This window comes from Dipodomys ordii, unplaced genomic scaffold (assembly GCF_000151885.1).
Source record: "Dipodomys ordii isolate 6190 unplaced genomic scaffold, Dord_2.0 Scaffold58, whole genome shotgun sequence".
In the NCBI taxonomy this organism is placed as follows: domain Eukaryota; kingdom Metazoa; phylum Chordata; class Mammalia; order Rodentia; family Heteromyidae; genus Dipodomys; species Dipodomys ordii.
Window position 1 is genome coordinate 6,378,041 of NW_012267274.1, and position 24,037 is coordinate 6,402,077.

The 24,037-nt window shown below is 49.9% G+C and overlaps 1 protein-coding gene across 1 annotated transcript in view; it reads right to left on the minus strand.

Moving 5' to 3' along the window:
- Positions 1–17,997: 17,997 nt before the first annotated feature.
- The window catches only part of Gpr26 (G protein-coupled receptor 26), a 14,705-nt gene continuing 8,665 nt past the window's right edge, over positions 17,998–24,037 (minus strand). The window contains exon 3 of the mRNA XM_013021914.1: positions 17,998–18,229. Coding sequence (XP_012877368.1) covers positions 17,998–18,229 — 232 coding nt within the window. The remainder of the gene's footprint in view (positions 18,230–24,037) is intronic.

The window sequence follows — 24,037 nt, forward strand, 5'->3', positions numbered from 1 at the left end:
AGGTATGTAACTCCAGTGGTAGAACCTTGAATGAAAAAACTATGGGACAGTTCAAGGTCCTGACTTCAAGCTACACAACACACACACACACACACACACACACACACACACACACACACACACTCAACTCTAAGCCTACCATCTGGCCTAGCCATATCTAAGACAGATAATCACTGAGTTCTATTCATTATACAGTTGCTAAACGGATGTCTCTCCTTGTAACTGAGCTAGTGGAATTGTAGACGTATCTGTTTGTCTTTGTATTTACATTCTTTGCTATTATAAAAAAAATCACAAATATGGCGCTTTAAATAACACCAATGTGTCATCTTCCTGTAGTGCTGTTCAGAAGTCCAAAATGAGTCTCACCAGTCTAAAATCCAGGTCTGTGTGTTCTGTGCTTCCTCTGGAAACTTGAGAGGAAATCTAGCCCTGACCTTCTTACCTTCTTCAGCTTCTGGGGGCCACTTGCGTTCCTTGGCTAGTCGCTCCTCCAAGCCATCAAAACAGCTGCTTCTAGGCTCTGTCTCATGCTTCCCTGCTCATATTTCCTTCTCTCTTGCGTCCCTTCCATCTTTCAAGGGTGCTGAGATTGCATCGACCATGTAGAACTGCAAGGTCTATTTCCTTGAACTTAATCTCACCCATGAAGGGCCTTAGGCCATGTTAGGTAATACATAATCTGTAGGTTCTTGAAAAGAAGACATGGACAGCTGTAGGAAGTCCTTATTCTATCCAGAACAATCTTCACCAAGCAGCACCTTGGTCAAAGCTAATTGTCTGACAAGCTGCTTGAACATAAATAGGTATCCGTGGGATTCTGAGCATCTTCCTTTCTATAGTTTAGCAGCAACGGGCCTTGAACTCAGGCACTCTTGCTTGCTAGGGAGGAACTCAAACCACAAACCCTTCTTACTTTAGTTACTTTTTGGATAAGGTCTTGGAATTTTTTTGCCCACGGTCAGCGTCAGACTGTGATCCTTTTACTTATACCTCCCACCTAGCTGGGATTACAGATATGTATCACTGTACTTGTTTATTGAGATGGAGTCTTGCTTACTTTTTGCTCAAGCTGACCTGGCATTGAGATCCTCCCCATCCTCCCAAATAACTGGGATTACAGGTGTGTGCCACCATGCCTGGTCCTTTCATGGGAATTTTAAACTAAATGCCAACCAGTGTACAATGCGAAGCTGTGCACTTCTGGAGCTGGTCCTCTTTCCCCTTCGCCAGCTGCCTGCAGTGTCCCCAGGGAAAGGTCGTTCTCGGGAAGGCTCTCGGTGGTGGGTTTTCAGAGGTGTCCTCAGCCACTCATCTGCATGGGGCTATGGCTCCTCTTCAGCAGTTTGCACAACTTGCATTCCTGTGTCAGCAGGCTTGGGATGGGGTCTCCAAAGGCTGCGGCCACCAGTCACACTCCAGCACTGTAGGTGGAGATCCACCTGCACAGACCAGCTCTCACCAAATCACACCACCTCTGCCCGAGCTGCTGCCCTGGCAGGCTAGAAATCCCCAAACTCCGGCCCAGAGAAGCTGGAGGCTAAGTGGGGAGCTGGCATGCAAGGAACACCTGCTGTGGCCAGCACCTCCCTTAAGAGCTCCTTGAATCCTAGTCCTTCCAAACATTGAGCTATCACTGGGGGCTCCAGAGTCATGTCACAAAGAAACCAAGCAACAGAGCCTGGTCTTTCTGTGGCTTTTCGTTCCACTCATGCTAGAGGTGCTCTCCTGCGGACCTTAGGCTTCAAGATATGCTGGAAACCAGCACCCGCTTCAGGACAGTGTGGTGTTAGGAGCCCCACACCCAGTAGAGGTTTGCAGCTGCTTGGAGACAGGGTCTGTCCCTGGCTGGTGTCCACTGCCCAGCAGCAGGGAACAGCTGCCAGAGTCCCTCTCTCCCACAAAGAGAAGGGAGAGACAGGTGTGTGGCACCAGGGACAGGAAGAAATGACAGAGCCAGGTAAAGCCACAACCAATAGCCTTTGTGCACAGTGCTGGCTGGCTTGTCTGATGGTCGTTTGTCTGAGGAGCATTTCATTTCAGTTTCTCCCTCGATGGAGGGCCCATCTGCCGCTCTGCTTGTCTGAGCTCCCGCCAGAGACGCAGCCCGGCAATTACTGGCCCCTACACACTCGCTCCTTCTCTTGCTCTTCAGGTTTAATCTCCCTGAATGGCTGTGCCTGGAGCTTGGTTTCAAACCTACAATTACAAGGAGCCCCTAATGAGACCAGGAGCAAACTTCAGCACTGCACGGTGATTTTTTTTTAATGGGATAAACAGAGGAAAATGTCAAACAGGGATTTCCATGTTGTTCTGATGCCTACCAAGGTACCTGGCCTTCCAGAACCTACCCTGGAGTCAGCAGCATGTCTGGTGGGTTTGTGACACTTGGTATCACCTGAGATGTTTGGCTGGGGTGCTCAGGCTGTCCTAAATGCCTGCTGGTCATGGCAAGAGAAGCACCGTGAGCGCGGCCCGGAGCACGTGCAGCAGCGCTGAGCTCAGCCACCGCGCGGCGGCGTTCCCGGGACAGGCTTGGTCCCCCCACTCCTACCTCCACGTGGATTGTGGATTTGCAAGCAGCGAGTGTCACAATGAATATTTTGACTTGGAATCTAGCATACTGTGACGCTGAATGTCTGAGGCAACTCAAGGGGTGGCAGAGAAATCTGTTGTGGAAGCACTGTTCACGCAGCGTGGCTGTGACAGGCATTCAACAAAAGGAGGATTTATTTCGGACCTGTTGTGTACCTAGCACTGTGAACATGGGGAGGAGGGTGGGATGGGTGGAGGAGACAGAAGAAACCATATGTTAAATCCATAAGTGAAAGCAAGAGAAAAGCAAGGCGACCCAGCCTCCAGTTGTATATCTGTCCTTGCTCTGATCCTCTCACCTTGGGGTCTGAGGACAGGATTGATGGGAACATCTGTGCAAGGGAAGATGCAGAAAACTGCCCTCAGGTCAGGGAACAGCAGAACCCCTCTGCCAGGAGACATGAGCTCCTTATCCAGACCAGATTGCTCCCCTCAAGCAATGGTAGCAGAACCTCTCCCCACACTAGGACCAACTTAACCATCCACCAGAATGTACCCATGATCATTAAACCAAGCCTTTCTTCCCTCCCACCCACAATTCTTCCTCTATTTGAACCTAAAGCTCATCTCCATACCATAAAGATGGGCAGAAGTGCTCACTTTCCCTCTGCCTGTGGCTGTCTATACCATATAAGAACTTTCCTTTCTCTATCCTTCACCACTAGGTATCTCTTTATTTGGCACGTTGGGATGGGCGGCTGGACTGACATGGGAACCACTGGTCTTTATGCCTGAGATCTAAGGCTTTGGTTTCACAGTCAATTTCCTAGGCTGAAGCAAATCCAGAAGTACAAACTCCACTCCAGAAAAGGCAAAACAGACCAAGAGGGCACAGAGGAGGAGGAGGAGGGTCGTGGACAGACAGAAACTCCCGGTGTGAGTGAGCACATAGATGGAGAGGAAGCCTCATGGGTAGCTCTCTCAAAGTCTTGTAGACCGAGTACATTGTCTGGGGTCACACAGCCAGCAAGACCTCACACCCCTCTGGACATGGTTTTCTGATTGCAGTCCCATAAATCACCCACCCCAGCACTGAGTTCTGAGCTTCCCTTTGGGTCTTCAGTAGGGTCCTGATGGACTGGCCAGGACCCTGAGATGAGCTTCCTAACTATAGTCAGGGAGATTTCATGTTCTCCTCTCACAAAGAGCACTGCTTGCTACTGGATAGTAAATGACTTGGCTCCACCCTCCCACCTCCCACCCCCATTTAGACATCCTGAGCTGTCTGTCTGGAAAGGAGACACTGGCTCTGGATACTTTAGATGCCACACACTGGACTTTAGCATTTGCAGAAATGCCAGTGAGTTACGGAAAGTGCTGTGTCTACAGGAGGTCAGATGCAAAGGGGAAGTAATATCCCGTGCAGTCTTCCTCAGGTTTCTCTGTCAGCCACTTGGCTTTTATGGAGTTCATTTAACATGCATGCTCTGCGTTTGCTCAAAAGTTTTGAAGCAGCAATTTGGGGTCAATGGCAAATTGATGTTCAAGGACAAAACAGAATAGACACCCCCTAAAGCAAAGGGGTCCTGGACTAGTTCCTATTATGAAATGCTAAGCTACTAGGAAGTCAGGGGAAGATGTGTGTGTGTGTGTGTGTGTGTGTGTGTGTGTGTGTGTGTGTGTGTGTATACCAGAACTTGAACTCAGGGCCACATGTTCTCACAAGGCTAACACTCATCACTTGGTGGCTCATGAAAGATAAGAATCTCATGGAGTTTTCTGCCTGGGTTGGCTTTGAACTGTGATCCTCAGATATCAGCCTCCTGAGTAGCTAGGATTATAGGAGTGAGCCACCAAAGCTTGGCCTAAGGAAAGATTTGGAAACACCTTCCAAATGCATGAAAAAGAATGCAAACGCCTTAGTAGAAGATGAATTCAAGCCCAGGTCAAAGTGTCACAGGGCTTCTGGATAAGTGCTGATCTACCCATGGCGGAGCCTAGCTTCTAGGGCCCCACATCCATACCCTACCTCTCCACCAGCGACCCTGCTCCAGGAGGGAGTTGCTTGTGGGAGACCTCTGCAAGATCAACACCATGCAGATAGAGCCTGGGGCAGAGCAGGAAGCTGGGGGCAAATGGAGGATGCAGGGAACAGGCCCACAGCCCCGGAAGCAGAAAGAAACAGGAGCCGTGAGGATAAACATGATCAAAGAGCCAAGTTTTGGGGTACATGGAGTTCCAGGGCTATCTGCTGTGAGGTGGGCAGGGCACTCCCCCGAACCTCAGAGAGCATCTCCACAAGTCTGGGCCGCAGAGCCTGCTGGTGATGTGGTCTGCATGCAGCCTGATTTGGGAGAACACAACCCCCCAGTGTATAAGCAGCTGGGTCCTGGAGTCACTGATCTGAGAGCCCAGCCCAGCATTACCCCATGAGGTATCACTGGGCCGTCACCACCGGCACTCAGGGGAAGATGGGAAGTGTCGCCCTGCTCAAGTGCTCCTGCTCAAGCCTCCGATCACAGCTGGTGCACCATCCTCTGCTCTGCCTCTGTCTCTCATTCTCCCTAATTTTAGGTGTAGCCAATGAAAAGAGAGTATAGATCAAGACTTAAGAGTTTCCTGGAACCAGATCTTTTGCCTGACCCCTACCCTGAATCTGCCACACACATCTCTCCCTGCCTGCCCCCCTGCCCAGCTCCCAGCTCAGGGCAGGGCCAGAGGCCCCCAGCCATTCTCTTCCTAAAGCTCACAGGGAATGGCCTGCGTAGAAACTCATCATTATGGCAATGAGGATGCAGGAGCCTCAGCCTGGCCCTGACATCCCCACACAGCTGCCCAGGGTGTCAGGACTGTGGCGCTGGTACACGGAAGGCCTGCTCTGTGCCAGTGGCATCCGGACTGCCCAAGGTGGGAGCCTGGGATTGGCTCATACCCAGCCCATCTCAGCTCTACAAAACCACCTTCCTCTAGTGCTTCTGTCAGTGCCTGAAAGCTGAGCCCTTCCAACCCAGGGGCCTAGAAAACACGTTTCTGGAGCCCCATCTCTAGAGCTTTCTGGAGAGAAGCTGACCCATCATCCCCATGGAACTTCCAGGTGGAGCTCTGTACCTCAAGGGGGATCAGATTTCCAGCTGTACCAGCTGTCTATACCTTCCTGTCCCCCAAACCTCCGTGTCCCCGTACCTCTATAGCTCTACATTCCACATGTCAGCTGCCTTCTCACCACCCCCAATACCAGAAGGAACTGAAAGGAATCTGATCAAACATTGCCCAGGAGGGTCAAAGGACAAAACCACACACAAACAGACCAGCAGTTATCCAATGGGGTTTGGCAGACAGATCTCAGTTAGGAGGCTGGAGGGAAGAAGACATCTTCATCCTCACCAGTGTAAAGGGCATTTGGCATTACCTTCGTCATGAAGCAGGAAGAGATGACAGGAATGGTGTGTCACTGTTGACTTTGTGATCAGGACTCATCATGGTGTCTTCCTGTCACTCCACTGTCATTGTGAATCTTTGAAAGATGAGGCTCATTTTCTCAAACCACGGCAAATTTTACACAGTGACTTAATCTTGCCATTTAGTGTGTTAGTAACAAGGCCCAAATACTATTTTATTACATTTTTAAAAATTAGAAACCATATTTTCATGTAATTGATTCCCTTTGAAATAGATGAACTGTATTTTATGTTTTATTTTGGTTTGGTTTGTTTTTGCAGTACTCAAGATTGAACTCGGAGCCTCATGCTCTACTTCTGGGGATATACCCCATCCTTTGGATTTTAGTTTGTTTTCTTTGGGGGGGGGTCTGGTTGTGAGGTCTGAACTCTGGGCCTGGGCACTGTCCCTCAGCTCTTCAGCTCAAGGCTAGCGCTCTACCACTTGAGCCACAGCACTACTTCCAGCTTTTTTTTCTGCTTATGTGGTGCTGAGGAGCCACAGCTCCACTTCTGGTTTTTTTTTCTGCTTATGTGGTGCTGAGGAATCGAACCCAGGGCCTCATACGTGCAAGGCAAGCGCTCTACCACTGAGTCACCTTCCCAGCCATTTAGTTTGTTTTTCAGATAAGGTCTTGTGCTTTTGCCTAGGTTACTTGGACCACAATCCTCCTTTCTCCCCCTCCTTGTATCACCAAACCTGGCTTTCTTTTTTTAAATAAAGTTATTTATTAGCTATATAGAATGCTAACCATATATAAAAGAGACCACTACCCCAAAAGGAAGATTTATTAGCATGGATTCTTCTTGGAACAATCCCAACTGTGTGGAGAAATGAAGGATTTTTTTTTTATAATATGGAGAAGGTAATTGAATCTTTTCCAAGATTTCTCAGAACTAGAAGAAATCTTGATGATATCCAGCTTTATTTGTTAAATCAACTTGATATGGCCCTAAGTGACACAGTGTCTGCATACAAGGCAACGTGCCCATTTTAAATGTGCAGTCACGTGCTGGATGTATCAGATGTGTAGAACCAACAGGATGATTGATATATACAACACCTTTTTTTGTCAGTTGTGGGCCTGAACTCTGGGCCTGGGAGCTGTCCATCAGCTCTTTAGCTCAAGGCTAGCACTCTACCACTTGAATCATAGTGTCACTTCCAGCTTTTTCTGCTTATGTGGTACTGAGGAACCCAGGGCCTCATGCATGAGAGACAAGCACTCTACTACTGAGCCACCTTCCCAGCACAACACCTTTTCTATTGCCCACCAAATATACGGTAACTCTTTACAGTCTTTACCATTCCTAACCCAAATAACCATTGATCCTTTTATGATCACTATAGCTTAGCTTTGTCTTACTGTTAACCATGTCATGTTAAACGGAAGAACAGAGAAGGGGCCACTCTTGTCAGTTCACCTGTTGATGGACATTTGGGTTGTTTCAGATTCTAGTTATGACATGAAGCTGCAATGAACACTTAGGTACAGGTCTTTCTGTAAATATGTCTTCATTGTCCTGGGAGAAAGCCTATGGATGGAATGGTTGAATCAGGTGGTGAGTATACGTTGGTCTGTTTTGTTGTTGTTGTTGCTTGTGGGCCTTGAACTCAGGTCTTGGGCACTGTTCCTGAGCTTATTTGCTTGAGGTTAGTGATCTATCACTGAGCCACAACTCTATTTCTACTTTTCTGGTGGTTCCTTAGAGATGATAAGAGTCTCACAGACTTTCCTGCCTGGGCTGGCTTTGAACCAAGATCCTCAGATCTCAGCTTCCTGAGTAGCTAGGATTACAGGCGTGAGCCATCAGTGCCCAGCGATATGTTTGCCCTTCTGAAAAACAGTTAGATGGTTTTCCAAAGTGGTTGTATCCTCTGGTATAGAATTTCTCCTCCCACCCTACGCCAGGAATGTCTGAGAGTTGCACTTGTTCCTTTCCTTTTAGCTACCCCTGTGGTGAGTGGTGGGATCTCATTGCGGTTTTAGCTTTCCCTTGTCTGATGATTCATGATGCAGAGACTATTTTACATGCTTATGGGCCATTTGCATATCTTTTTGCCATGTCTAAACCTTTTTGCTCATTTTTTTTCCTTTTTTGCTTCTTTGCTTGTATATTGTAGGTATACATCTTTGCTTGTATATTGTAGGTGTACATCTTTGCTTGTATATTATAGGTATACATCTTTGCTTGTATATTGTAGGTATACATCTTTGGCCAGGCTTGTGGATGGAAGTGTTGTTTTCATCTTCTAGGTTTACCTTTTCCTTTTATGAGTGGTATCAAGAGCAGGGGGTTATAACTGTAGTAAAGTCTAGTCACCTTTACATTTTAGGGTCCTGGTTTTCGGATTGTATGAAAGACATGTTTGCCATGCCATGAAAGTGCAAAGATTTGTCTCCTAGATGCTCTTCTGGGAGTTTTATGTGTTTGCTCCTCACACTTGGGCCTAGGAGACATTTTCAAGTGAAATGTAGGACACCGGCTGGGGCATGTCTGTGGCTATGCAGTGAAACATTTGGAGAAACATCTGAAGACAGACTGGTCACCCTCCACAGACTGAGTGGCGCCAGTCCGCCCATGTCAGTCTATCTGGACTTTTCTTTAATGTCACTGCCCATGTCTAAGCTTACATAATGGCTTTATTTCTTTAAGTTGATAAAATTGGAGCTGAGAGAGTAAAGAGTCTAGTATTAGGCCAGACAGAGAAAGTTAGAAGGAAGGCTGAAGTGCGACCTGCATAAATTCCCATCTTAAACTTACTGGAAGCCAGGGAAGAGAGATCTGTCCCCAAATCCCCAGCAACTGCGTGCAGCCGTGGATAGTACTAGAACCCATAAGTTCTGGCCTTTTCCATCTTAACCACACACTGGCCAATCACTATGGCCATAACATTTTCAAGTTCACATACAGCAGCAAAGCCAGCTGGGAAGCAGTGCCAAGGCCAATTCAGATTAGAATACCATCTTCCTTCTTTTTCCACAGCTTCACAAGAAGATTCATGCTTATCACAGATTACCAGCTCTCAGGAACCTGTGCTCCTCCTACTGCCCACATCACCACTCCTGTGCTTAGCTCCTGTGGCCTGGTCGGATAAGGGAAGAGGTTACCATGGGCCTGGGGAGCAGGTAGCATGAACAGCGTGGATCAGCTGTGTGTAGGGATGAGTCACCTGCCAGACAGTGTGAAGCAGGAGGGCGTGAGATTCCATCACTCTGCTCAGATCAGTGGGCACTTCAAAACTCAGGAATTTGTTTATCCCTGGAATCTTTTGGACCATGGCTGACCTGGACTGTAGTAAGTAGTGTAGGTGTTGATGTTGGGATGGCTTTTGGAGAAGCCCACCAGCCTGCCTGGGGCCCCTGTAGAAGGGAGAGGCCAGCGGGAGGCAGACATGACTGAGAGGTCTCCATGATGGAGCAGCCCTGTCACCTAACCCTACGATGCTCCCTGCGGGCTTCTGATCTAAAAGGTGACAGGGCTGCTCCATCATGAAGACCTGCTCACATCTCTGCCACCTGCTGGGTGAGGACAAGGCCATTTCCTCAGGAGCATCTGAGGAGTAAATAAGAAGATGCCTTTGATGTGCCCAGTGTAGTGCTGGGACCCAGCGGGTACAGGATGAGGGTGCGAGGGGTCCCGGAACTGCCTTCACCCTCCCTCAGCTCTGGGCCCCTGGAGCTGTCCCAGAGCTGACCCCTGCTGGTGAGGCTACTCCTGCTGACCTGGGTCCCAGGAATGAGAGCTGTGAATGGGATCACGGGAGGGGCGCAGCCATCAAGTGGCCAATCTGCTATTGAGAACAGGAAACAGCAGTGATTGCCGAAAGAAGGAAGTGACACCTAGGCCCCCCGTCCGATGCTGAGAGGCCACTTCGTTCAGCTTGAGTTCTGACAGCTGTAGGACAAGGGGCCTTTGCTGAACCATGCGGCCCTATCATGAATACAATCATTGGGGTTTAGCACCAGTCACATCTGGATTCAAGTCCCAATGCCCCTTTACTGCTGTGCAATGCTGGGCAAGTCATCTCCTCTCTCTGAGCTCAGCTCCTGCAAGTTGAAAGGAGAAACCCCACTCTGAGCTCTCAGTGGCCGAAGGCCCTCACACAGTGTGCCTAGCACACAGCATGCGACCCCACAAGTGTGGGGCTCCCTCCCCTTCTAGAACTCTCCTATTCTGTCTCTGGGATGGGAGTGGCTGTCCGTCCTCTGGCAAAGCCAAGGGAACGGCTCAATGTGGTAGAAGTTATGTGGTGCTAGGGCTTGAGTGTGTGTCCCCCTAAAAAGGTGCTAGAACCCCAGTGTGCATGGCAATAGCATTACAAGGTGACATCAGATGGGGCCCTCCTGAGTGGACGACGGTCAGTTACAACCTCAACTTCACCTTAATTTCTCGTCCATATTCCTTTCTCTCTCTCTCCCATCCTCCTCCCTCTTCTTTTTCCCTCCTACTCTCTCCCCTCTTTTCCCTCCTCTCTTCCTCTCTCTGTCTCTGTCCATCTTCTTCTCCCTCTCCCTCTCTATCTCCATGTCTGTCTGTCTGTCTCCCCAGAAGCAACTTTCTCAACCAGGACTCCTAGCTTTCTGAACTAGAAGAAATAAACCTCTGTCCTTTATCAGCATGCCGGTCTCTGGTATTGTGGTATCACAGCAGCACAGAGCAAACTAAGACATGTGGTATTTGGGAAGGATGGGGGTTGTGGGACATGCCTTTCCCTGGGTAAGTATGTTGGCAAATTTGAGACAATCAAGAGATGGAAGCAGCGCCTGAAACAGAGGGAAAGAAGGCACCATATTGGAACAGTAAAGAAGAGAAATAAAAACATGTTATGGAAAGCCAACATTTCTGACAACTAACTTACGTGTAAAGGTATGTTCACACCAGCTTAGCAGAGTGTCGAGATTTTATAACAGGAGTCTTTATTGGACAAAAACCACAATATAGATGTATATATTTCCCCCCTGTATTAATCATCAATTCTATCATAAAAATATATTACAACATTTGATATAGCCTCATGAAACACAAGCCATTGTAAACAAAGCAGGCAGCACTGGCCTTGAGTTCAGAATTCTTGAGTCCTTTTTCAACAGAAAACAGCTGTTGGCAAGTGTGTGCTAGGAAGTATATATATCCACATTGGGAGGGCTACTGGTAAGAGTTTCTTAAAAATAATTGGAGCCATGTTTTTGTTTCATAAATAGAAGGAAAGCCAAGTTGAGACTTAATGTTAAGAAACACGAGAGGATGCTAAACTGTTGCTTCATATATTGTACTTAGGACACGCTGATGGGCGCTCTCACTCCAACCCAAACCCACAGATGTCCCACCCATTTGCCTAGAAACCCGGTACCGAGGGGCTGCACCATGGTACAGAAACCCATCATTATCAGATCACTTTGTTCCCCAGGAATTAAATATGTTTTCCTTCTCTAAGAATTGGTTTCCAAAAGAATCTTTTGCAAATAGAAAGTGCATTTCCAAGTAGAGCATTAAACCGGCCAATGCCCACATCAGGCTTCCTTGATGCGGGCTCATTTCTATCATCTGTTGGCTACTCCCTGGATACTCCAAGCTACAGAAGGTGGCGATCTCCTTGCCTCTGCACAGACACCAAAAATTAATGAAGTCTGTGAAAACTCAAGGAATACAAAGGCCCAGACTTTAGTGCTGTTATAACTTAAGAGACTCTGGGTGGCCAGGAACTAAACTTCCCTGGGAAGGAAGGGTTCTTCCACCAGTCAGCAGGCAGGGTAAAGCGAAGTCTCTGTCCTTCCTCCAGAGGGTGGCAGGACAGGTATGGCGGAAAGTGTCTCCTGTCATCTGCAGGACAGCATGCCAGAGGGAAGGGGCTCTGTCCTCCGGGGAGCTGGCTTACCAAATGAGAACTGGCTCTCCAGGTTGGCCAAGACTGCAATCCCTTCTCTAGACAAGTCTACAGAATCGAAGCCTGGCCCACCCCCAGCCCAGCTGGAAATCAGGTCAGAGTAAGGCCCCTGTGGGATTTGTCACTGGACTTCCATGGCGGTTGGCAAGCTGGGTTTCCCCCGAGGAGATCCTGATGGGGTTGGCAGGACACCAGACCCTATAAATGTCCCTGCACTCCAGAAGAGGCCGTATTTACACATTTATTGTAAAGCAGGATGGTTGAGGTCTGGAAAGATTTCAGTTTGCAAGGAAACTTGGCATTCAAAGCTTTTTTGAACAGGGGGTTTGGTGGCTATTAATAACGCAAGCAAAGACTTGGCAACAGATGAATTGAATGAAGGCAATGACTGTCCAAGCCTTTGGTGCTTGGGACTGGGTATTTTAGCTAGGCCTGGGCAATGATTAGGATTGATCCTCAGGAAACAACTTCCTAATTGAACTTTGATGGCCTCTTCCCTGAACCTTTTGAATTCCTTTGAATAAGATTAGGACTAGGTCCTAATGGTACTCGGAATCTCACTCCCATCTCCAGGGAATTATGGATGCAACTACTAAAGACTTGCAACAGCTTCCTTGCCAGAGAGTCACTTCGCATGTGTGAGAGCACACAGGACATAACACACACTACTGTTCCTAAGGGTACACACACACCCAGTGGGCACACACAGTCCCTTCAACAAAAACATTCCAATGATTTTTAAAATCCCTAAATGAGAATGTAGATGGTAAATGGAAGCACTGCTAGTATCAATCCAATTTAATATCTGACCTTTAGGACTAAACGTTTACCTGGTGGAGTGTAGAAAGAGACTGTGCAGGACTGGGAGAGGAAGGTGGTACTGAATTGCTAACGAAGATGAGGATGACTTTGGCAGCCTGGCTGCCTCTTTAGGTGGCTCTCCCCTTTCTCCCTAGGGGGTAGGTGTCAGTGTCTCTCAGACATTGCATTGCTATTGCATTTGGAGCGATCCTGGGAAATACGCAGGCATCCATTTGTTTCCACTCAGGATACACTCAGAGCTTGTGCCCTGGTGGTTGTGTGGTGGGTGGTTTCCTTTCCATTTTATTTTTTCTTTGAGACAAGGTCTTGCTATGTAGTCTAGGCTGGCCTCAGACTTGAGATCCTCCTGCCTCTGCCTCCCAAGGGCTGGACTTCCAGGAGGGCACCACCATACCCAATTGTGGATGGTTCCTTTAGAGTAAATAGTGCCTTTAATGATACATGTCATTTAAAAAGAGAACAAATGCCATTGCTCTTCTTCCCTTCTCTTCTTGTCTCCCACAAACACCTCCTCAGATCTTTAAGAGGAAACTACACAGCCAAGCGGCACCTGTCCTCTGCTCACACCTGCTCAGCCCAGGGTCCCAGGGCTGCCATCAGAGTCTGCACGTGAGTGAGGGGAGACTGGGGCCCCTAGTGCCGCTAGCTAGACTTTCATGAAAACGCAAGTTGACAATGAGTCCTCCACACCTACAATGTTAGCGGGGTCGAGTTCCCTCGGGTGACGAGTGCTTGTGAGACATCCCGTTGGGTACAGAGGCTGCTGCTGCGCGCCTGCTCTCAGGACTCCCTAGACACGTACAGAGCGGAGAAAGCCGGAGGGGGGGGAGACAAAGTGCATGCTGATAGGGGGGAAACCACTAGGCCTACCCAGGGCTGGGGGAGGTTGGGGACTTTTCTCTCTATGACTAGCCTGCCTTTCTGCTTGGCACTCCAACATCGGTGCCCCAGGACCCACAAATCTCCCGAGATTTGTAAAGCGGAGGTGATGGAAGCACTTACCGCCGACGTCATTGTGAAGATCAATGGAAACACTGCCTGGCCCTTCAAATAGCTCACCCTGCGTACCCGGGCTGTTATGAGACCACCGACGTCATTGTGAAGATCAATGGAAACACTGCCTGGCCTTCAAATAGCTCACCCTGCGTACCCAGGCTGTTATGAGCACTGTGCCATTACTGGGCTGCTCCAGAGGGCCTTGTATGGGGTAGAAGAGGAGCTCACAAGAGACCCACACCCACAGACTGGCATCTACAACCATCTCTCCTTGGCCCACTCAACTGGGCTTCACTTCTAGGTATCTGGCTAGTGAGAAGAAAGACAAGCTCTAATGAGTGGGACAGGCTTTTGTCTGGGTAGGAAGAGCTGCAGATGCCACAGCTTCCCACGGCACAGGCTGCCCGCAGAGTATGTGTTCTGAGACCCAAGGGAGGGTCTCACAAGGGCTCCCGTGAACGCCAGCTTCTTTTCTCTAATGAGGAGTCCCAACTCTAGCATCATCTGCCAACACCCCCAGGTACCTCCTGTACTCCCCCTGGCTCCCCAGGAAAGATCAGGGCTGCTTGGTAGATGCCTTTGAAGGCGAAGAAGAGCAGTAGCTCTGCTGTGCCAGCAGCATCTTCTGAAAAACAAGCTTTTGGCATTCATGAAGATCCAGTCTGTCCTTTGGAGAACAAAACGACCCAGCCCTTTAATGAAGCTAGAGATGGGATTCTTTCTTTGGAGACCTAGAGAAAGATAACTAGACAAGGAGAGCTTAGAAATACCTGGTCCCCCATAGAGTTAGTTCATCCAGCTATCTCAAGCTCATTTTCCCCAAGGGAGTAGAATGAAGACCCCCTCACGAATACCCGTGGTTGGGGGGTGGGGCAGAACCCATATTCCAACATCTCCTTTGGTGACATTTGGGGTGGAGAAGTTTAAGAGACAGAAGCTTCTAGACTTTCAGGGAGACAAGTGAGGGTCTCATCCTATGTCAGATTCCTGGAGAGGTCAAAGAATTACTGATCCACTGGTCATGAGCAGATTGCTTTAACCCATGGATCTCTGACACACTGAGGCTGAAACTAATGCATGGAATTACTGTCACCTGTTCAGTAAAACCAAGCAATTTCATCCATCCTACACTCAGGTGAAATCCTAACAGAGTGCAGCTTTGTTTCCTCAGAGCCAGGCAGCGACGTCCATCTGCACCCAAGCGTGTGAGAGGGTGACAACCAGGATGCTTGCTTGGCCCCATTCTTTCCATCTCCTCTCAGGAAGAAAGGCACATGGACATGAAAACGGAGCTCACAAGAAACGGAGCTCACTGCTCAGGGTGACAAGAGCCTGAGCCACATCCTGGAAGATCACAGATCTCTGAGCCTCTCCTGCGCTGTCTGATTCCTAAGAGAACACACAGAGGTGTCTGTGGGAGGCTGAGCTAGCCACAAGACACCGAAACCCAATGCCAGGCCCTCCTCAGTGAACTATGTCCTCTGAGCTCCCAGGGCTCAGAAATCCCCTTCAAGAAAGGGCCCGTGGAAAAGCTAGCGTGATGATAAAAGGCAATGTTAAAGCATGACAGAGCAGGGCCTGAGCCCGCTGTGTGGACTTCAGAATGAGTCCTCAGGAATGAAAGCCTCTTCCTTGTAAGCAATGGTCCTCAAGCTTCATAAACACGTTCACCAGCAGAAAGGAAGAGGGGAACTGCAGGCCCTTAACTTGGCTGCTGAAGTCTTGGTGTTTCTGCCTCATACCTGAGAAAATGGTGTGACTTTTGAAAAATTAAATTACCAAAAACAAAAATGAGGTAGATAATTCAACCGGAAATAATGAAGTCGGGGGTGCATGTATTACGCCACTGAGATGAATGTAAACTTGGGTAGGAAGGTAACAGCAACCGGATTGGTGGTGTTTGTTATGCAGGCAGTAAATTTGCCTCTCTGATCCCCTTGGGTTTTGGTGCGTTTGTCCAAATGATCATGAAAATGCTCAGTCAATAAACTTACCTGTTTTGAGTTTGGCGGGTTTTATTTTGTCTACGTGATGCCAATATAACGGGTCTGATTGGATTTTATTTCAGCCGTGTTAGAGGGCTAATGAAAATGACAGCATGCATCTTTCAGGATATGTGGTGTTCTGGGTGACAGATATTAGCAAAGAAGAAGAAGAGAATGTGGTCAGTACCACAGGCTCCATGAGCTGCCTACATGCATCAAGCAGAGAGAAGACTCGCTGCCGTCACACCTCCGCACCAGTGCTATGGGACTGGGATCCGCTGCCGCCTTTAGCTGTCTACTGACTTCACCCATGGGGGCGGGGGTAGGGGGGTGGGGAGCACTTCTTGTTTTCCTTTAGGAGTATTTGTATGAAAGGGGGGGATTCTCTTGATAGACTCGTTTGTCCAGGTTGTTTGGGTTCCCTGCTTGGTTTCAAGAGCAGTGGCACTTTTGGTGCTTGTCTCAGGAAAGTGCAGCGAAAGTGTGGGCCTGCTGTGATTTGAACTGGAGAGGCCGAATGAACTGTGAGCTGAGCAATCCTAGTGCAGTAACAAAATCGTGGCTGGCAGTGGTATGCTGTGAGACAGTTCACGTGGTCAGCCGTCAGCTCTCTGGGGGAAAAGCCCTGATTTGTGGCATTGGTTGATTTTCATAGTCTACAAAAATTTCTACCAGAGCTGCTTTGGTGCCTCAAATCTCAGATGGGGAAAAGGGATATCCTGGTTGATTTCAAAGAACTTAACACGTATGTTGATCCCCCCCACCCAAGGTTGGCTGAGGAAAGCTTGAGCAGAGGCCCACGCACGTGTCCTGAGGGACCCCTCTGAATACCCACGTTCCTTTCCTCTGGTGGAAGGTGTGAGCAGGTGTGAGCACACCTCCGCCAGCTACGGGGAGATGTCAACACTTCCTAGATGCTGCATCTGTCTCCACGCTGGTCTCCATGGAAACGGAAACCAGAAAACAGTAGGTCTGGTTGTGTTGTTTTCTAAATGAGGAGCTAAGAGCTGATGAGACAGTATCTTTTCAAACGGACGAGCAGATGCTTCTCTGCCTTTAAGTACTGGGGTCACCTGTCAGGTAAAACCACCAGACTCCCCTGGTTCAAGGATGGTGTCCCTCTCTCTCCACTCACAAGCTAGAATGAATCGGACCCCTCTGATCCTCAGATTCTCTGGCTCCCTATACTTTCATACAGAAGACTCACTGACAGGACTGAGAAACAGCTGCTCTGGGCAATCTCAAGTCCATTTGCGATGGAAAGTAACAATGGGGTGGGAAGAGGGCAGGAGCTACTCATCTAGGGCTTTAAGAAATCAAGATGGGCTGCTAGTGGGTTGGCATGTACAGTTGCAATATTCTCTAATCATTTTACTTTGTCATCAGTGGCATGGGGCACTTGCTGGGTGATCCGGGGCAACCACTGCTTTCTGTGGATAGACCCATGGAAACTAGGATACTAAGCCACTCAGAATAATGGAACTCAGTGCTTGGAAATGAACTCTGGATCCCTGCTTGGGTCAGCTCTCACGGCACATGCGGGACGAGGTGAGATCACTTCTTCCCATCCCAGGCCGCAAAACCATTATGACACATGAATCCAATGACGGTGACTTCATGGTCAACGCCTTTTTACACCATTCTCATGCTAAGATTGTCTACGCACACAAACAGTTGGTGGGGCTTTTTTTGGTGGGGGAAGGGACAAAAGTTGAATCCAAGTGACCCCTCTGAAGACAGCTAGTGGGTAGCAATCTGTAGCCACTAGTTGCTAACCATGTCCCCTTGATGCAAAACCCCAGGGGCCCAGTGAAGCATGATTCACTTGGAACCAGCTGAACAATATTTGGGTTAAAGCAGCCACCGGGACCAAATGGAGAAGAATCACCGTGTTTCCTCTGGGGCAAATGACCAACGCTCTCCTCACTTCCGGAATGACTGAAATGTCCCATGGAGGCCCCTGCTGTCCATCACGGAACCCCAGGTCCAGTTACTAGCAAACAGGTCAATGTCGCGCGTCTCTGTCACTGGCATTGTACATCCTCGACAGGGCTGGCCTGTCATCCTCTGGGGAGTTCTTGGTGAGTCGAGGTGCTCAAAGAATCTTTTCAGAAAGAGAGGCCCAAGGCCTTCCTTTGGTAACCAGTGGGGACAGTCCAAACATCTGCCCTTGAGAAACCAAGAAGCAGGTCCCAAAATGTGCCCAAGAACCCTATGGGCTGGCCCTAGGGTGGTGGAGGATGATGTCTGTTCAGGAGGCCCCCTCCCCTGTCTGCCCTCCTCCTCCTTCCCAGCCCTCCTATTCTCAAGACTCCAGCAGGAGCATGGTCCTTCACTCAGAGACCGGCAGAATGTTCTGGCTGTGCGAGTCACCTGTGAGGCCCGCAGAGCGGATGGAGCGTCTCTTGAGGAGCCTGTTCAGAATCTCTTTGCAGCTCTTGCGGTACTGGTGTCGCAGTAAGGAGTACACGAAAGGGTCGGACGCGGCCTTGCTGTAGGCCAAGCACTTGGACAGCACCCCCCAGTGGGAGCCGATGGGTGCTGTGGAGAAGAGCTCCACCAGCCTGCAGGGAGAAGAAAGGGGGTTACTCAGGGGCAGCCACCACGGGCCAGGGCTCCGTCTGCACCCGTCTCAGCTTCCTGTCAGGCTCCATGTCCAGAGACCCCCCTTCTCAGATAGCAAGGACGGTAACAGCTTACACCCCTGCCAGAGATGACAGCCAACGTTTGCCAGGCACAGACAATTGCACTCAATGTGAGAGGTATAAATACACATTCCTGGGGGCTAACTAATGTCCCCACAGCCATGTGGCCTGCCAGCTGTTCATACAGGACCGAAGTCAGCTTGACCTTGTACCCCACGGCTAACTATGAAATGGGCCAGTAGCTGAGGGTCTGCTTTGTGGTGAAAATCTTCAACTCCTTGGACCTGCGTGTCTTTTAGGAAGAACAGAGTAGTTGAATGAGAAATCTCTGCGATCCTGTCTGCTGGGTGAGTCCCGCTAGCCTCTGCTTCAGTCCCGGCTCAGCCTCCTGTGGAGTCTGCGTGAGAGGGAGGGCCGAGAACCCTTGAGCAAACATTAGGCCCTGCTGAAGCACGTCCTGCTTTAGGAACAGATGTGCTGGCCAGGAAGGCTTGGGGTTCTGGTGGCCTCAGGGAGTTCTAACGTGGACCGTCACCCACAGTGGGGAGGAAAAGGGAAGCGTCAGCCCATATGTCCAAGGGGATGGATCTTAGGGTTGTCCTGTATCCATTGTCCCCCCTCCCCATTCAGAGGTGCAGTCTGGGGGGGCGGGTCAGGAAGAGGCCAGCACTGGAAATAAGACCCTCAGTGTACCCCTGTCCAATCATGCCCCTTCCTAGTCTGTCCAGCTCCTTTGGCCATATTTGGACATTATACAGCATTAATGCAAGGTAGAAAAGAACCACAGAACTGAGAGAGAACTTGGAGACCACAAATCACCTCTCTCCCTCCCTTACTGGCAAATGGGGAACTTGAGGCCCAGAGAGGGGAAAGAGCTGCCCAGCATCTCACAGCGAGTCAGAGGCCCAGGTGAATACAGATGTATATTCTGCTCTGGGATTCTGGTGCCTGGCTATCCACCTGGGGCATCTGCAGTTCTGACAGAAGGCTGGGGGGCGGGGAGGGGCTCTCAGTATGGCGGGTTGCTGACTGGGGAGAAAGCCTGATACAGAAAGAATGGAGCTTGAGCTGGAACCCTGCTGCTGGCTTTAGTTTTCTCCTGGAGTTTTCTGTGGGCTGAGGCTGCGAGGACAGCCAGGGGGTGGCTGGCGGAAGGAAGGAGGCGGGAGCTGCTGAGTACATCCTCCACCAAGTGGCTCTTTTCTGAATGGACCACTGGAGTCTCGCCTCTGTAGGATCGTTCTGCCCTTTCACTTTGACCCCATGGTGACGGTGGCTAGTTTCTTCTCTATCCTTAGAGGCTTGAATGGGAACTGGAATTGCTGGCTTTGGAAAAGTGTGTACATTTAAAAAAAAAATCTATATTTAAGAACTGATGCATTTTAAAAGACCCTGAATTTAGAATTCACACTTAATAAGAATGATGACATAGCCAAATGCCAATGCATTGTTGCCATGCGGTGCCAAACACGTTTCCCAAATCCCTCGTCTCCTCAGTATTGCTAATGGCAGTCTTAGCATGCGGCTCTCCCATGGAGAGACGTACTGGAGGTTTGAACTCGGTACCCCATGCTCACTAGGCTGAGGCCATGCTGCTCACCCTCATTTCCAGAAGGAATTTTGTAGACTTTTCTACCTGGGGTTGGCCTCAAAGCAAGACCTTTCTGTGTCAACCTCTCAAGTAACTAGATTACAGGCAGACAAGACAGGAAGCCACCCACACTGGCCCCTCACCCACCTGGCAGCCTCTGGTCTAGAGGAATGTAGGACACATCTGCCACCCAGGGGCAGCTGCTGAAGCATGGAGTGGCCTGTATGCCAGGGGAAGGAAGTTCAGGGCGAGGGCAGCAGCACCTGCCCTGGACCCCCAGGACTCTGCGCCTCACTACCCACATCACACCAGCTGCCCAGACACCATCCTCCCCCTTGTAGAGACAGAAAGCAAAGTCCTGGTGGTCAGGCCATGCGGTCTGGATGTGGAAGAACCAGGGTCTGAGCTTTGGGCTATGGCGGGCAGTGAACAGTGTCTTCCTGGGCCCAATCTGCCCCACAAGCTCCTTGGCTCCGTTTTTGGTTCCACAGAAGAGAAGAATGCCTTTACTCTCAACCATTGAATTTAAATGAACAAATGAAAGCTCCCTCTTCGTAACTTCTGTGCATGTCATCTCTCCTCTACCCTATCCCCTTTCTCCTCCTTCTACATTTCTCTGTCTCTGTCTCTGTCTCTCTCTCTCACACACACACACACAAAGTTGTGTACAAAATGCAACTCAGACCACATAACATCCCTTGGGAAGCCAGTCTGATCATTCCCAAGACATCTGGAGAAGTTGGCCTGCATATCTTCTGACCTGCAAGTCATAAGCCCATGCTTTAAATATTCACAAGATCCTGAAATGGAAGTCATTTTATTAATAGACTATTAGCATTCAGGAGCCACTTGTATCTTAAACCCCTCTCCCATGCCCATTATTCTGAAAAGCTACATGAATGAGGCTGTTAGAACCACAAAAGTCTCAAAGCCCAATGCCACTGATTTAGGACAACCATAATTATTTGTAAATATATATGGCTGTAAACACTGGATGCTCACAACCGCCGCTGGGCACGTGATCTTTAGCTCAGAGAAAACTCAGCGAGAGCCTCTAGGTGAGAGCAGGCAGGCTGGCACCGCTCACGCTCTCCAGGAAGTGAGTCCTGCTGAACCAGGGCTTTCAGGACACAGGACACAGGGCTTTCAGGACACAGGAGTGCCCACAAAGCCGAGATGCCACTCTCCGATCAAGAGCTTTGCAAGTGTTTCCCACTGTGGTTTTCCTGGCCACAGAAGCGGGTGTCCCATGGGGTCAGTGCAGACAGATGAACTGTCTTTCCGAGGCCATCTGCCACACGGCTAGTGCATGCTGACCATGTCATCAGTGGCTCTAGTCACCAGCACCAATGGCCTCTCGGACCCTACTGCAGCCACACGATCTGCTTCTGGTCAGGTAGTGGGACGTAGGTAGGGTTGACTCCGCAGGAACAAACCATTTTTCTGAAAGAGACATTACCCATGGAGTCTGCGTGCTGACTGGAGTCATGCCAAGGTATTCATGTACCTGAATCCTGTATCTGGGGCGGAGTCGGGTCCCCGGGATGTGGAGACACAGCTTGACCCAAAGGCTCAGTTATAGCCCATTAGCCTGAAGCCAACCTTAACCCATTGGCCTGGCCCCTGACTGCTCATGAAGTCTTTGGACAACTGTTCTCACCTCTGCATGCCCGGGCCAGGACTCGAGTTCTCATGTTGTGGAAGAGCTGCAGTGGTATAAGATGCGATGATAGTGGCAGGTGCCGATCAGGTGATCACTAAGGGACAGGAGTGACTGTATAACCTTCATGTTCTCCACCAGGGATCTCAGGAGCCCAGTGGTCCTTTGAAAGGCTAGACATGAGACTGGCAACATTTCCCTGTCAGAGTATCGAGCTGATGCATTTCCTTGGGGAACAAGAAGAAGGGACGCCCTTCCTGCTGGCAGAGTCTTTTCAATCAACAAAGAGAGGCAGGTGTGGCATCCGAGGCCCCTCTCTGTCTGAATTCTCTTCTGCCAGTTCCTAGTACTGCCCCCTGCCATCTGGCATCAGCCTTGCTGGCGATGTACAAGGCACAAGGCAGGGGTGTGTGGAAACACACAGACATGGCGGCCCATGGAGCAGTCATTTCAGCACTGAGCTCAGCGAGTGGTGTGTTGTGATCCACCTGGGTGCTAATCACCTCAGCTTTCTGACTCCCAGGGGGTGGGGTGGGGTGGGGGGGCTTCACCCAGCCATGTTTTGTGTTTGGGAAGCTTCCGGGGTGTCTGCTGCCTAGGGAGATCCCACTCGGGAGCCGGAAGGAGGAATGGTGAATGATTTGAAGGCTCAAACTGCACCCGACCATTAATTTTACTGAAACATTATTTCTTCCGCATTAGTGGGAGGCAACCAAGTTATGATCGGAGAAGGCAAACTTCACTGGGAAATGAGATTGTAGCCAGAGAAAAACCTAATCATTACCCATTCTTCTCTGACAGATCGGCTTACCTCATGAGCTCAGGCTCCCCTTGCTGTGGGGTCTAGAAGTTGCGGGGGGGGGTGCTCTGTGTATTCTGTGTGCTCTGTGTGCTCTGGATGCCCTGTCCAGAGCAGAGTGGAGGCATTCATTCTTCCTTCTAGAATTGTCCACCAGACCTCAGCACTATTAACGTTTTGTGAGCAGATGGCTCCTTATGGTGAGGAGTCATCCTGGGCACGCTCTTTCTTTCCTTCCTTCCTTCCTTCCTTCCTTCCTTCCTTCCTTCCTTCTTTCCTTTCTTTCTTCCTTTTATCAGTTGTGGGGTCTGTACTCTGGCCTGGGTGCTGTCCCTCAGCTCTTCAGCTCAAGGCTAGCGCTCTACCACTTGAGCCACAGTGCCACTTCCAGCTTTTTTTCCTGTTTATGTGGTGCTGAGGAATTGAACCCAGGGCCTCATGCATACGAGGCAAGCGTTCTACCACTGAGCCACCTTCCCAACTCTATTCTTCCCCTTCCTGGTGACATTTATCATGCTCACCAGGGGTGTCACTGCTCAGCTGGAGGGCAGAGATGTCCCCTAGTCAGAGGAGTCACCCAGGCAGGCCTGTGCCACACTTCCCAGTGTTCTTCATCTTTTAATTTAATCCATGACACCACATTCCCTTCTGGAGGCCCAGAGAGGTGAAGGAACTGAGCCAAGATAGCACACTTTCTTCACAAAGACAAGGTACTGTCATAGGGTGTGTGGCTTTGTGTCCCACAGAGAGCCTTGATGGGTGTCAGCTCTGGCCTCTTGACGAGTCCTTCTTATCCAGAATGGTTCTGCTCTACATGGAAAACTGGCAATGTCTGGAGACTTGTCTGGTGATTAAAACCAGAGGCTGGGAAGGGGAGAGGCACTCCTGGCACCCAGGGGGGAGGGCAGGGAGACTGTCCAGTATCCCACAGTGCCCAGCACGACACCGTAAAGAGCCATCTGCTCACAAAACGTTGATAGTGCTGAGGTCTGGTGGACAGTTCTAGAACGGCTCTGGACAGGTCATCCAGAGACCTGCAGAGAGCCCCAGGTCCTGGTGCATCTCTCCACCGGGGCGGCGCATGGCAGGAGGCGGTGAGGACGCCTGGGGAGGGGTGTCGTAGGCCGCCAGGGTCGCTGTCTGCGAGTCTGCGGGGGACCCTGCACAGAAGATCTCCGTTCTCCTGGGTGACTGAAAGCACAACTGGGGGCTGGGGCCGAGGCTTCGGTGAGCCGGGCTGACTCGGTATAAGGAATCGCATGGAGAAAAGAGGACTCCACTTGGGGCCCCTCACCATGACTCCATGTGAGGCAGGGCGACCCCCAGGACTCACAATGAGGCTAAGGGCTAAGGGGCTGAGACACGGAGCTGTCCCTCCCCCTCTCCTTCTCTCTCCTGCTCCCGAGAAAAAGAGAGAGAGATGCAGAGACCAAGAAATGCCTAAAGAGAAAGGGGGAGAGAGGGAAGAAGAGGGGGGGAGAGAATGTCCTTCTAGAATCGTCCTCAGCTGCCATTTCTCAGATTCAACAGGTGTTCCCACCTCATCTCCTGATAGAACATGGAAGATCCTTCATAATCCCTTTGTTAGTCACTTTGCAGACTTTGAAACCACTTTGGATACCAAGAAGTAAGTTTTTTTTTTTTTGCTTTCCCTACCAGTCCACAAAAGAGATTGGG